The 14,386-nt window shown below is 45.8% G+C and overlaps 1 protein-coding gene across 1 annotated transcript in view; it reads right to left on the reverse strand.

Annotated features, from left to right (window-relative positions):
• Positions 1-14,386, reverse strand: part of LOC132817707 (obscurin-like) — a 306,454-nt gene that overhangs the window by 24,577 nt on the left and 267,491 nt on the right. Inside the window, exons 42-45 of the mRNA XM_060828232.1 lie at positions 12,150-12,311; positions 11,414-11,518; positions 8,581-8,847; positions 6,788-7,057 (exon numbers count right to left, since the gene is read on the reverse strand). Of these exons, the coding sequence (XP_060684215.1) occupies positions 6,788-7,057; positions 8,581-8,847; positions 11,414-11,518; positions 12,150-12,311 (804 nt within the window). The remainder of the gene's footprint in view (positions 1-6,787; positions 7,058-8,580; positions 8,848-11,413; positions 11,519-12,149; positions 12,312-14,386) is intronic.

The following is a 14,386-nucleotide window of genomic DNA, read 5'->3' on the forward strand; positions in this document are numbered from 1 at the left end:
CCTGTGCCACAAACTGTAGACCATTGTCACTCACCACTTGTTCAGGATTCCTGAGCCTAGCGAAATTCCATCTTGTTGGTCTATCATTGTTGCTGCTGATACTGACTTCATGACTGCCATTTCAGGCCACCTGGAGTGGGCATCCACCACTATTAATAACATCTGTCCCTCTACTGGCCTGTGAAATCTATGTGAATCTACTGCCACAATGATAGAGCCCATTCCCTTGGGTGAAGGGGCATCAACAGCAGTGTATTCCTTTGAATAGGCAGGATTTGCTTAATTCTACTTTCTCCTCAATCTCATACTCCATCTTTGGCTATCAAAGGCTAGTTCCTGACTATCTTTTGCATTCACACCATGCCAGGATGCCCTTGCTGCACTTGTTCCAGTACCTATCCTCTTAACGGGGAAGGCTAACAACTCTCATTCCCCACATTAAACACCCAGCTGATATGGACAACTTGCACTCCTGGACAGGTAAGGGCATGAATCTGGGTGATTTCTATGACAAGTCCTTCCTCTCTGGGCTAAATCCAACATGGGTTTCAAGACCAGGTCTTTCCAGTTGGCTGGTTCGCTGACAGTGGTACCTTGTCTTCCTTAGAAAGGTATATAATTTTCAGGTTCCAATTGAGAATATCCTCATTTACAGGTAGTGGTAATCTTGACAAAGCATCTGCATTTCTGTGCTTCTCTGACTGTCGGTATCTTATCTTATAAGTAGGCTGACAGAGTCTGGCAAAGGGCTTTTGCCCAAAACGTTGATCTTCCTGCTCCTTGGATGCTGCCTGACCAGCTGTGCTTTTCCAGCACCACATCCTTGGCTCTAATCTCCAGCATTTGCAGTATTCATTTTTGCCTGCCTGACAGAGTCAATGCCCATCTCTGCAGGTATACTGCCACCAGTGACGGTACTCCTGTATAATGACCAAAAATGGTTAGTGGCCTGTGGTCTGTCAACAGCACGAAGTGCCTGCTGTACAGGAAATGGGTGAACTTCTTTAACATCAAACATGATGCCCAATCCTTTCTTTTCCACTCGGGTATATTTCCCCTCCACCTTCATTAGTGACCTTTATGCAAGCACAATGGGCCTTTCCTCTTCATTTGGCAAGACATGTAAGAGTACAGCGATGACCCCAAAAGGTGAGGTATCACATGCCAACTGCAGTGGCAACTTTGGGTCGAAATGAGTCAACACTCCCCATCTTTTCTAAGGCTTGCTTTACCTCCTGGTAAGCCTCCTCACCTTTCTGGGTCAATTTTCACGGCTGCCCTTCCCCCAGCAACCGATGCTCGAGCTTTAGCACAATGGCCAGATCAGACACGAACTTGTCGTCGTAATTTATGAGTCCCAAGAATAATCTCAGCTGAGATACATTCTCTGGTCTAGGAGCCTTCATGATAGCTTCCAATTTCTTGGGCGCCTTGTGTGGTCCGGGTACACAGCCCACGTACCCTGGTCTTGTCATCACCTAGTTCTTGACATGTCTGATGATAGGCTGGTTATCAATATCCACTGCAAACCTATCAACTCCCATAGTTACCTTGACTATATGTCCTCACACCCTGTTTCTTGTAAAGATTTTATTCAATTCTCCTAGTTCCTCGGTCTCCGTTACATCTCTTCTAATGATGCAAACTTCAACAAAGAACCCACCAAAATATTCATCTTCTTTCTCAACCATGAATTCTCCACCACTGTGGTGACAGGGCTCTCAGACCCATCTACAGTACTTCGGCCCTCACTCATTCCTTTCCATCCCATAAAAGCAATAGGGTACCCCTTGTACTCACCTACCACCTCACAAGCATCCACATCCTAAAGATCATTAGTTTGCCATTTCTGCCATCTTCCACAAGATGTCATCACCAGACATATATTCCCCCTCTTCCCTTGTTAGCCTTTCACTGGGACCATTCCTTCCAGGACACCTTAGTTCACTCCTTCTTCACTCCCAACATTTCCTCACACCCCACAGCACCTTCTCATGCAATTACAGAAGATGTAACACCCACCTGTTTACAGAATAACCTTGATTATCCAAACAGCAATTATCTGAATTTCGGATTGTCCGAACAGGATCTCAAGGTCCCGTTAAAACGCATCCTTTATCCGAACAATCTGTGATTCAAATAAAACACTCCCCGCCTGTCTCATTTGGATAAGAAGTTGTTCTGTACTTCTTCCCTTCTCGCGAACCAACCCCCCAGACGCACCTTCCAGGTAAAGCATAGATTTACGTGCACCTCACTCAATTCTCATCTACTGTATTTGCTGCTCACAACGTGGTCTTGTCTACACTGGGGAGACAAAGCACAGACTGGGCAACCACTTTGCAAAACATATACGTTCTATCTGCAAAAATGACCCTGATCTTCCATCTCTGTCTGCCATTTCATCACACCACTGTCTTCCCTGGTCAACATCTCTGTCTCAGGCTTGCTGTCGTGCTCCATCAAAAGTCAGCACAAGCTGGAAGAACAACAACCCATGTTTCATTTGGGAACTCTGCAGCTTCCAGACTCAAGTTCCACTTCAGCAATTTTAGGTCTTGTGCACTATGTACTTACCTCAACCCCCACACATTAGACACATGGGCTGCTACCATAAACAACCCATTGTCAGCCACTAACATTTCCCATTAACTAGGTTAAAAACAATGACTGCAGATGCTGGAAACCAGATTCTGGATTAGTGGTGCTGGAAGAGCACAGCAGTTCAGGCAGCATCCGAGGAGCAGTAAAATCAACGTTTCGGGCAACAGCCCTTCATCAGGAATAAAGGCAGACAGCCTGAAGGGTGGAGAGATAAATGAGAGGAGGGTGAGGGTGAGGGGAAAGTAGCATAGAGTACAATAGGTGAGTGGGGGAGGGGATGAAGGTGATAGGTCAGGAAGGAGGGTGGAGTGGATAGGTGGAAAAGAAGATAGGCAGGTCATGGGGACAGTGCTGAGCTGGAAGTTTGGAATTAGGGTGAGGTGGAGGAAGGGGAAATGAGGAAACTGTTGAAGTCCACATTGATGCCCTGGGGCTGAAGTGTTCTGAGGCGGAAGATGAGGCATTCTTCCTCCAGGCATCTGGTGGTGAGGGAGCGGCGGTGAAGGAGGCCCAGGACCTCCATGTCCTCAGCAGAGTGGGAGGGGGAGTTGAAATGTTGGGCCATAGGGCGGTGTGGTTGATTGGTGTGGGTGTCCCAGAGATGTTCCCTAAAGCACTCTGCTAGGAGGCGTCCAGTCTCCCCAATGTAGAGGAGACTGCATCGGGAGCAACGGATACAATAAATGATATTAGTGGATGTGCAGGTAAAACTTTGATGGATGTGGAAGGCTCCTTTAGGGCCTTGGATGGGGGTGAGGGAGGAGGAGTGGGCACAGGTTTTGCAGTTCCTGCGGTGGCAGGGGAAGGTGCCAGGATGGGAGGGTGGGTTGAAGGGGGGGCGTGGACCTGACCAGGTAGTCATGCAGGGAACGGTCTTTGAGGAAGGCGGTAAGGGGTGGGGAGGGAAATATATCCCTGGTGGTGGGGTCTTTTTGGAGGTGGCGGAAATGTCGGCGGATGATTTGGTTTATGCGAAGGTTGGTAAGGTGGAAGGTGAGCACCAGGGGCGTTCTGTCCTTGTTATGGTTGGAGGGGTGGGGTCTGACGGCAGAGGTGCGGGATGTGGACGAGATGCGTTGGAGGGCATCTTTAACCATGTGGGAAGGGAACTTGCAGTCTCTGGTGTGTTCTGTGGTGGAACTGGTCCTCCTGGGAGCAGATATGGCAGAGACGGAGGAATTGGGAATATGGGATGGCATTTTTGCAAGAGGTAGGGTGGGAAGAAGTGTAATCCAGGTAGCTGTGGGAGTCGGTGGGTTTGTAAAAAAATGTCAGTGTCAAGTCGGTTGTCATTAATGGAGATGGAGTGGTCCAGGAAGGGGAGGGAGGTGTCAGAGATGGTCCAGGTAAATTTAAGGTCAGGGTGGAATGTGTTGGTGAAGTTGATGAATTGCTCAACCTCCTCACGGCAGCACGAGGTGGCGCCAATGCAGTCATCAATGTAGCGGAGGAAGAGGTAGGGAGTGCTGCCGGTGTAACTACGGAAGATCGACTGTTCTATGTAGCCAACAAAAAGACAGGCATAGCTGGGGCCCATACATGTGCCCATGGCTACCCTTTTGGTCTGGAGGAAGTGGGAGGATTCGAAGGAGAAATTGTTAAGGGTGAGGACCAGTTCGGCCAAACGAATGAGTGTGTTGGTGGAAGGGTACTGTTGGGGACGTCGGGAGAGGAAAAAAATGGAGGGCTTGGAGGCCCTGGTCATGGCAGATGGAGGTGTAGAGGGATTGGATATCCATGGTGAAGATGAGGCGTTGGGGCCGGGAAACATAAGTCTTGGAGGAGGTGGAGGGTGTGGGTGGTGTCTTGAACGTATGTGGGGAGTTCCTGGACTAGGGGGGATAGGACAGTGTCGAGATAGATACAGATGAGTTCAGTGGGGCAGGAGCATGCTGAGACAATGCGTCGGCCAGGGTGGTCAGGCTTGTGGATCTTGGGAAGGAGGTAGAACCGGGCAGTGCGGGGTTCCCGGACTATGAGGTTGGAAGCTGTGGGTAGGAGGTCTCCTGAAGTGATGAGGTTCTGTATGATCTTGGAGATGATGGTTTGGTGATGGGGGGCTAGGGTCATTGTCAAGGGGGCGGTAGGAAGAGGTGTCTTCGAGTTGGCGTTTTGCCTCAGCGGTGTCGAGGTCAGTGCGCCAGACTACCACTGCGCCCCCTTTATCTGCTGGCTTGATGGTGAAGTTGGGATTGGAGCAGAGGGATTGGAGGGCTGCACGTTGTGAGGGTGAGAGGTTGGAGTGGGGGAGGGGGGTAGACAGGTTGGGGTGGTTAATGTCCCGGCGGCAGTTGGAAATGAAGAGCTCGAGGGCAGGTAATAGGCCAGCGCGGGGTGTCCAAGTGGATGCAGTGTGTTGACTTTCCATTAACTACTGATTCTCCCAGGTTGATTGTTACACATTCCTTTGTCTGCCCAACTGTTCTTTCTCTCTCTAGGCTCCATCTAAACCTATCATTTACACCTCCCCCCCTCTTCTAGAATATATACACCAACCTTATCCAGCTGCAATCAGTTCTGAAGAAGAGTCACTGGACCCCATACGGTAACTCTGATTTCTCTCCACAGATGCTGCCAGACCTGCTCAGCTTCTCCAGGAATTTCTGTTCCACAATTCTTTGGCTTTTTTCCATCCTTACTGTCTTATCCTCTAATTTGGGAAAAACCCAGAAATGAACAGCTTCATCCCTTACAAGACAGAATTTTTAACCAAATATGAAATTAAGACTGTCATGACGACTATGCCAATTGTTGGAAAAACCCATCTGGTTCACTAATGTCCTTTAGGGAAGGAAACTTCCATCCTTACCTGGTATGGACTACATGTGACTACAGACCCACACTGATGTGGTTGACTACTAACTGCCCTCTGGGATAGGCAATAAAGATCGGCCTGGTCAGTAACGCCCTCATACCTTGAATGAATAAAAAACCCTGCTGACTCTGGGCCTTCGGTTTCTCCTGCAGACCCAGCTGTCTGCCTGGCTGGCAACACCTACCTTATGCCTTGCCCTCTGAATTGACTCCTTTTGACATCCTTTCTCTTGCTTGAGTTATATCTGGCAATTTTGGACAATATGGCCTACTCGCTTACACCTGCAGCACTGAGCTCCTCAAGGCCAATATATTGATTCCTTGTGACCACTTTTGCCACATCGGCAGCAGTCTACAGTTGGTATCAAACTCTGCTGAGCATCTGATACTTTATGCACTTTGATAAGCTCCCAATTGAGAGCTCCTCTCTCTTTAACCATCAGCTGTGACCACAGTCCCCTCTTGGCCCACTCCCCGTTGTACAATTGACTGCAGCCCAAATCCCCTCGCGACCACTTCCCTAACTGTTACCTCATAATCCTACGCTGTTTGAAGACAGGACAACATTCTTCCTTCTGACTAAAAAAATGATGTTTGTACAGTTTGTGAGCCTGTCCATCCTTATTGCTAGTTATGTTTGTGGGGTTCACCAGAACCATAAAGATAACACGAGGTAGGTGAAGGGTAAACTTGAACAGGGAATACTTTATTGTAGGTCTCTCAGCTCCACAGTTGGTTTTGGTCTGCCTTCCTTAACTCCTGCCTCTGGGTCACCTGACTCACTCTCTTAAAGGGGCAACACACATCCAACTATATACATAACATTCTTCCTATCTGTTTTTCACACCAAAGTATATAACTTCACATTTAACTATGCTCTGCTGCACCTGACATGTATTTTCCCACCCACTCAACATGTCCAAGTCTCCTTGCATCTTCCTCACAACCCCACCCAGCTGTGTGTCATCAGCTAACTTGGAAAAGTGTCATCTGATTCCCTCATGCTGTATATACATACATAGTGAATTCACAGCTTGCCATTCAGAAAGAAATCCATTTATTCCCACACTGTTTTGTGTCTGTCATCCAGTTTTCGATCCATGCCAACATGTTACTCATCTGCTTTAATTGACTTCTTCTGAGGGACCTTATCAAAAACTGACTGAAAGTTTATCACATCCACTGGTTCTGCCTTATTTATTCTACTCATTACACCCTCAAATGCTGCAGTAGATTTGTTCAGCATGCATTGCCTTTCATAAACCCATAGTGGATTTATCCAATCTCATTAATGCCTTACAGAAGCTCTTAACACTTCAAATGGCTGTGATGAAATAATAGTTGTTCTGTTCTCCCTGTCAGGGTTTACCTTTGACAGTTATCTGAGCACTGCAACGTGCCTTCCCTGCAGTGAACTTCACCACTCCGGTCATGTCAGGCGAGGTGTTGCTGAGGATCAGCCGCTGGATAGTCCCTCTGTTTTCAATGCGGACCCCATCCCCATTCTGAAGGAGCTGTCCATTCAGGCTCCACTGAGGGGCTCTGATCGTAGGCACTGACACCTCGCATTCCAACTGGATTGCATGAGGGGCTGTCACCTCCATGTCCACTAGATCCTTCATTATCAGAATGGCTTGCTCTGGAACAAAAGGAACAATGACGCGAATACATTTGAGGCAGTTCAGAGAAAGTTCACTAAATCAATTTCAGAGATGAAGAGAGATTGAATAGTTTAAGCCTATAACTCTCAGGAGTTTAGAAGAATGAGTGGAGATTTGATGGGTTATATAGATGGGAAGGGGATAGAAAGAACATTGCCACTGGTGGGGCAATCTAGAAAGAGAGTTCACGGATTTAAGGAGTAGCAGATTTAAAATAGAGAGGAGAAGGAATTACTTCTCTTAGATTAGATTAGATTTACAGTGTGGAAACAGGCCCTTCGGCCCAACAAGTCCACACTGACCCGCCGAAGCGCAACCCACCCATACCCCTACATTTACCCCTTACCTAACACTACGGGCAATTTAGCATGGCCAATTCACCTGACCCGCACATCTTTGGACTGTGGGAGGAAACCGGAGCACCCGGAGGAAACCCACGCAGACACGGGGAGAACATGCAAACTCCACACAGTCTGTCGCCTGAGTCGGGAATTAAACCCGGGTCTCAGGCGCTGTGAGGCAGCAGTGCTAACCACTGTGCCACCGTGCCGCTCACACAGCACATTCTTAAAGAATCACGAATCTGTGGAATTTGCTACACCAGAGTGCAGTGGATGCTGGGGCATTAGATAAATGTAAGGTGGAGAGAGATAGATTTTTAATTAGTAATGGGTTAAAAGGATATGGAGAGTGGCAGCAGAGTGGAGGTGAGACTGAGATGAGAGCAGCCACGATCGTATCGAATGGCAGAGTAGGCCTGAGGCTTACTTCTGCTTATGCTGTTCTTATGCTCTTAATCTCATTCCAATGGAATTCTCTCCCTCAGGCCACCTTTTCCTTTATTTTTCCATCCATTTCTGCTCTCTTTATCCCCCCTTATATTTCTCTCTTTACATACGCTTCTCATTGTACTCCAAAAAAAAGGAAACAAGAGAAGGCTATTCAGCCTCTCAAATCTGTTTTCCATTGGTAACTGGTTGTGATATGATATTCACACACCTATAAAGGGGTACATCAGACTACTATCAATCATTTACACACTGACACAGGAAATGATGAAGGGATTTTGCCCGAAAAATCAATTTTCCTGCTCCTCGGATGCTGCCTGACCTGCTGTGCTTTTCCAGCACCACTCTAATCTAAAATTGCCTCTGAACAACCTGGTTTCAATATTAAGATTCTTCTCCCGTGTGCTAGACTTGACCCACCAAGATAGATTATCTTCTCTTTTTTAGAAAGACCTCAATTAGCTCTTAATCATTTATAGCATATAGAGTTGTATATATTATTTGTAATTTACTGCTTTAAGCTGTGGAAGACTGTGCATAACCAATGATGGGCTGCATGGCATCATTGATTACTAAGTGTTCTGTGGGTCAGTGCATCCTCTCTGAAAGGCTTAGCTCTGATTTGCCTGTGAGCTGCTTCAGTGGCTACACCAGGGGATTGATCTATAGCCACTAAGGCCTTGGAAGAACTGGACCATGTCTGTCCCACGTACCTTCCACAAGTACCTTGGCAGACGAGCAGTCATCAAAGGCGTCACAGGTGTAGGTGTCTTCATCCTCGAAGCTGACATCATGGATGACCAGCTGCCGGTAGCAGTCCTCGCTGCAGATCTCGTACTTGCTGCTGGCATACAGTTCTTCTTCCCCCCGGTACCAACATACATGGGCATGTGGCTTGGAAACTTTACACTCCAAGATGACCTTGTGTTTCTCCAGTGCAGTCTTGTCCCGCAGAGGCTTTACAATCTTGACTGGCAATTCTAAGGAAACAGAGACACAGTGAATGACAAAAAAAAACAAGTATGTGCCAAACTTAGGAGATGTCCAATCATCAACTCCTAGGATATGGAAGATATAGATTGTAGGGAAATAGATGGTGACATCATGCAAAATGTCCAGATTACAGAGGAGAAAGTGCTGGATGTCTTGAAACGGTTAAAGGTGGATAAATCCCCAGGACCTGATCAGGTGTACCCGAGAACTCTGTGGGAAGCTAGAGAAGTCATTGCTGGGCCTCTTGCTGAGGTATTTGTATCATCGATAGTCACAGGTGAGGTGGTGGAAGACTGGAGGTTGGCAAATGTGGTGCCACAGTTTAAGAAGGGCACAAGAAGGGTAAAGACAAGCCAGGGAACTATAGACCGGTGAGCCTGAACTCAGTGGTGGGTAAGTTGTTGGAGGGAATCCTGAGGGACAGGATGTACATGTATTTGGAAAGGCAAGGACTGATTAGGATAGTCAACATGGCTTTGTGCATGGGAAATCGTGTCTCACAAACTTGATTGAGTTTTTTGAAGAAGTAACAAAGAAGATTGATGAGGGCAGAGCAGTAGATGAGATCTATATGGACTTCAGTAAGGCGTTTGACAAGGTTCCCCATGGGAGACTGATTAGCAAGGTTAGATCTCATGAAATAAAGGGAGAACTAGCCATTTGGATACTGAACTGGCTCAAAGCTAGAAGACAGAGGGTGGTGGTGGAGGGTTGTTTTTCAGACTGGAGGCCTGTGACCAGTGGAGTGCCACAAGGAACCGTGCTGGGCCCTCTACATTTTGTCATTTACATAAATGATTTGGATGCGAGCATAACAGGTACAGTTAGTAAGTTTGCTGATGACACCAAAATTGGATGTGTAGCGGACAGCGAAGTGGGTTACCTCAGATTACAACAGGATCTTGACCAGATGGGCCAACGGGCTGAGAAGTGGCAGATGGAGTTTAATTCAGACAAATGAGAGATGCTGCATTTTGGGAAAGCAAATCTTAGCAGGACTTATACACTTAATGGTAAGGTCCTAGGGAGTGTTGCTGAACATAGAGACCTTGGAGTGCAGGTTCATAGCTCCTTGAAAGTGGAGTCGCAGGTAAATAGGATAGCGAAGAAGGCTTTCCTTTATTGGTCAGAGTATTGAGTACAGGTGTTGGGAGGTCATGTTGCGGCTGTACAGGACATTGGTTCGGCCACTGTTGAAATATTGTGTGCAATTCTGGTCTCCTTCCTATCAGAAAGATGTTGTGAAACTTGAAAGGGTTCCAAAAAGATTTACAAGGATGTTGCCAGGGTTGGAGGATTTGAGCTATGGGGAGGGGCTGAACAGGCTGGGGCTGTTTTCATTGGAGCGTCGGAGGCTGAGGGTGATCTTGTAGAGATTTACAAAATGATGAGGGGCATGGATAGGATAAAAAGACAAAGTATTTTTCCTGGGATCAGGGAGTCCAGAACTAGAGGGCATAGGTATAGGGTGAGAGGGAAAAGATATAAAAGAGACCTAAGAGGCAACTTCTTCACACAGAGGGTGGTACGTGTATGGAATGAGCTGCCAGAGGAAGTAGTGGTGGCTGGTACAATTGCAACATTTAAGAGGCATTTGGATGGGTATATGAATAGGAAGGGTTTGGAGGGGTATGGGCCGGGTGCTGGCAGGTGGGACTAGATTGGGTTGGGATATCTGGTCGGCATGGACAGGTTGGACCGAAGGGTCTGTTTCCGTGCTGTACACCTTTATGACTCTACTCTTCTTGGCTCCACTTCCACCTGTTGGCTTCCGGTCAACCAAGAGACATCCTCCCCATTCTCTATCACTTACAGTTCAGGTTTAAGGAAGGGAAAATGAAAACCATTGCACAGTTCTACCCCAGACTAAAGTGCAGACACGGCTGTGATGCAATTCAGGATAAGCAACAAATACTGCCTTACCCTGAGCTGTCCACAAGCAGCCAATTTGCAGTCAGCAAGCTCTAACAGCAACAATCAGATAAATTACCAGAGCAATTTTTAAAAAATTGATGTTGGTTGAAGGTACATTGGCCCAGGAAACTGGGGAGAACTTCCTTCATCTCTAATTGTGCAACTCCCTTCCATCCACCAGGGAATAGACAGAGCTCAGTTTAATGTATTATTGGAATGTGGCAACTCAAACAGTGCACCACTCTCTCAGCACTGACTCTCTAACAGCACTCGCTCAGTACTGACCCTCTGACAGCGCAGCACTTCCTTAATATCGACCACTGAAGACGCAGCACTGTCTTTGCACTGACCCTCTGACACTGCAGCACTCCCTCAGTATGACCCTCCAATAGCGCATTACTCCCTCAGTAATAATGGTGCAATGCTCCCTCAGTACTGAGCCTCCAACAGCATGGGGCTCTCAATAGCACAACAGCAGTTTCAGTCTGATTGTATGCTCTATCTCTGGACTGGACAATTCTCTTGAACTGATGAGTATTTCCCTCCTGATGCAAGTCCCTGGGCCAGTGCAGACAGAGGAAAGGCTCTCACCCTTGAGTGCAAATGGAAAGGTGAACTGGAAAGAAGCAACCAAAATACCATTGACATCTAGACGAGCGACAGACTCGGCATTCTTGGCTCTGAATCGAATTTCTCCAGCATCCTCTGCCCTCACCTTGTAGATCAGCAGGAAATGTTTGGTCCCTTGAAATATGAGACAATCAGAAAAAATAATTTCCACCTGATCACTTACAACACACACACACACACACACACACACACACAATCCTGAGTTCAATTCAGCCTTGGGTGTCTGTGTGGAGTTTGCATAGGTTTTCTCCAGGTTATCTGTTTTCTTCCCACAGTCCAAAGATATACAAGTTGGGTGGACTGGTCATGCTTGATTGCCCAGTGTCCAGGGATGTGCAGACTAAGTGGATTGGCCATGTTAAATGGAGGGTGAAAGGGTAGGGGACCGGGCTCTACTAGGGATACTGTTTGGAGGGTTGGCGTGGACTCAATGCACCAAATAGCCTGCTTCCACACTGTATGGATTCTAACATTCCCTTGACAATATCTACATCAAATGCTCCCAGGACAAGTACATCATGAGGTTAGATACACAGTAATATCACTCTGTTATTTCACATGAAATACTGAACGTGGTTAAATTTGAATACAGTTCTCAAAGTTCACTATCCATGTCATCCTGACACAGACATATCACTCTGGACTCCAAATCCTTTCACTGTATTTAGGTACATGTGACAATAATACATCAAATTAATAGTTTTCTCACACGATCTTTGTGAACACTCCCCTTGCGTTTCCTTACCCTCCTGTCTAATTTTGACATTGCTGTTTGATTTGATTCTATTTCCATTCTGTAACCATTCACTCTTCACTTCTGCATGGGACACTTCACAGACGAAGACTGCATTGTTGTTCTCTCGAACTTCCTGATCCTCTAGCTCCTTCACAATCTGAATTTCCTGTTCTGTGGGGACATAACAGATAGAACATTCAGTGTATTTAAAGTCAGAGCTGACCATCTAACTCCCTGAGATATTCTTCCCTGAGGCAGTGACATCAGGTCACTCCACTTAATCCCAGACTGAGTTCCCAACCCCATTCCAACTCCATCACAAGATGATCCACTTGAACTATGACATTGTCTGTCTATTGCGTCATTGCTGCTGTTGTTACAAATAGATTCAACCATTGCAATGGTCTCTTGGGCAACTTATTATGTTGTCATCTCTGAAAACTGGAACCCAACCAAACAGTCCTGCCATTACTTAGGCACACATCATTGTTTTGACTGAGCCTGCAGGGTGCTTTGATTGTTAGCTAGCACATCATCATAGTTTTTGAATTTAAATAGGGAGAGGATTTAGCCAAATATATGGTTTAGACTGTTATGAAGTTGTGTACAATACTCATGAGGTAGAAGGTAGGAAGCTCGAGTTTGTTTATTTAAATAATAGGGAGCGCGAGTAAGTGATCCCTTTAAGGCATAAAGTGCTTTTCAAAGCTTGGAGATTTTTTAAAAAATCTGCAAGCAGCTGCCGATGTACAGACAGTTCTAAAGTGGAAACGTAATAAGTGGCTGTGATTTGAAAACCTTCGGCTTTTTTTTGTCTTGGTAACTCGCTTGAATCAGCCAATTAATTTAATCCAAGCCCTTAGATACTGAAAACCTATCAAATTTAAATCTGGAGGTACTGGTGTTGGACTGGGGTAGACAAAGAAAAATCACACAGTGCCAGGTTATAGTCCAACAGGTTTATTTGGAGGCACTAGCTTTCAAAGTGCTGCTCCTTCATCAGGTGGTTGTGGAGTATAAGATCATAAGACACAGAATTTAGAGTAAAAGGGTTACAGTATCATGTAGCTGTACTGATATATTAAACAAATTTAAATTAAGTCTTTCATCTTTTAGAATGGAATATGCTACTTCCAGTTCCTTAATATGTAAATCCCCAAATTCCTTTCTTTTTTGTAAATATATTTATTAACCAAAAAACATTTTTTTGACTTTACAAAAATATACATATTAAAAATATAACAAAAGTCACTATAATAACAAAAACGCAAATTACAATACAACTACAGTCTTACTAACTACTAACCTACCAATAGTACAAAACAAAACCAAACAATGTGAAAAACAACACCAATAAATGAGTAATTGACTAATAAAAAAAAACAACAAAAGAACACACAATACAAAATTACAATGCTCGGCACAAAACTCCCAAACAAAAAACAAGCATTGTATATATACCCGTATGAACTCAGGAGATCCCCTCTCCAGGGCCCAGGGCCCAGCAAACCTAACCATCTTGGTTAAACGAGCACCCTAGTTAAGATAGCAGACAGATCTGTATCCAAATAACTCAAAAAGGGCTGCCATGTCTTATAAAAAAGGTCTGTTGTGTGGTGCACCATATGTGTGAAAAACTCCACGGGAATGTGCTCCATAATTAATTTCCACCATCCCAGCAAGCTCGCTGGGTTCTCAGACATCCAGTTCATAAGAATATTCTTCCGTGCACAGTAAGTAAGACTTTTAAATAGTTTCTTCCCATGCCCATCTAAAGATGATAAATTTGCTAGACCTAAGAGGAGAGATATTGGGTCTACTTTAACTTTGGTCCTCAATAACCTCCCTTACTCTCCTGATACAGTGCTCGAATTAACAGGAGCCTGTGGCATGTCCAGAAGCAATGGGTAAGAGTAACTACAATTATTTTACATTTGGGCCTGACAGGCTGGTGTCAAGTGAACCTTGTGTGGAACTTATAACTGCATAATGCACGTCCTATTACAAATTGAGATCTTCTGCATGCTCTTCCATATGTCCTCCCACATTTCAGAAGAGATCTCCACTCCTAGCTCTTGCTCCCAAACCTCTCATAGCTGGTTAATACCCTGACAGGCCCTACCACCCAGCAGGTGACAGAGGGCACTAACCAAAAGGGTGCTTGTGGCACGGAGCAACAGCCTCTCTGTATCGGGCTTATAGGGCTTAGTGAGAAGTGTAGTCTTCTTCTGGATGAAATCCCTAAC

Source organism: Hemiscyllium ocellatum, chromosome 7 (assembly GCF_020745735.1).
Source record: "Hemiscyllium ocellatum isolate sHemOce1 chromosome 7, sHemOce1.pat.X.cur, whole genome shotgun sequence".
Lineage (NCBI taxonomy): Eukaryota > Metazoa > Chordata > Chondrichthyes > Orectolobiformes > Hemiscylliidae > Hemiscyllium > Hemiscyllium ocellatum.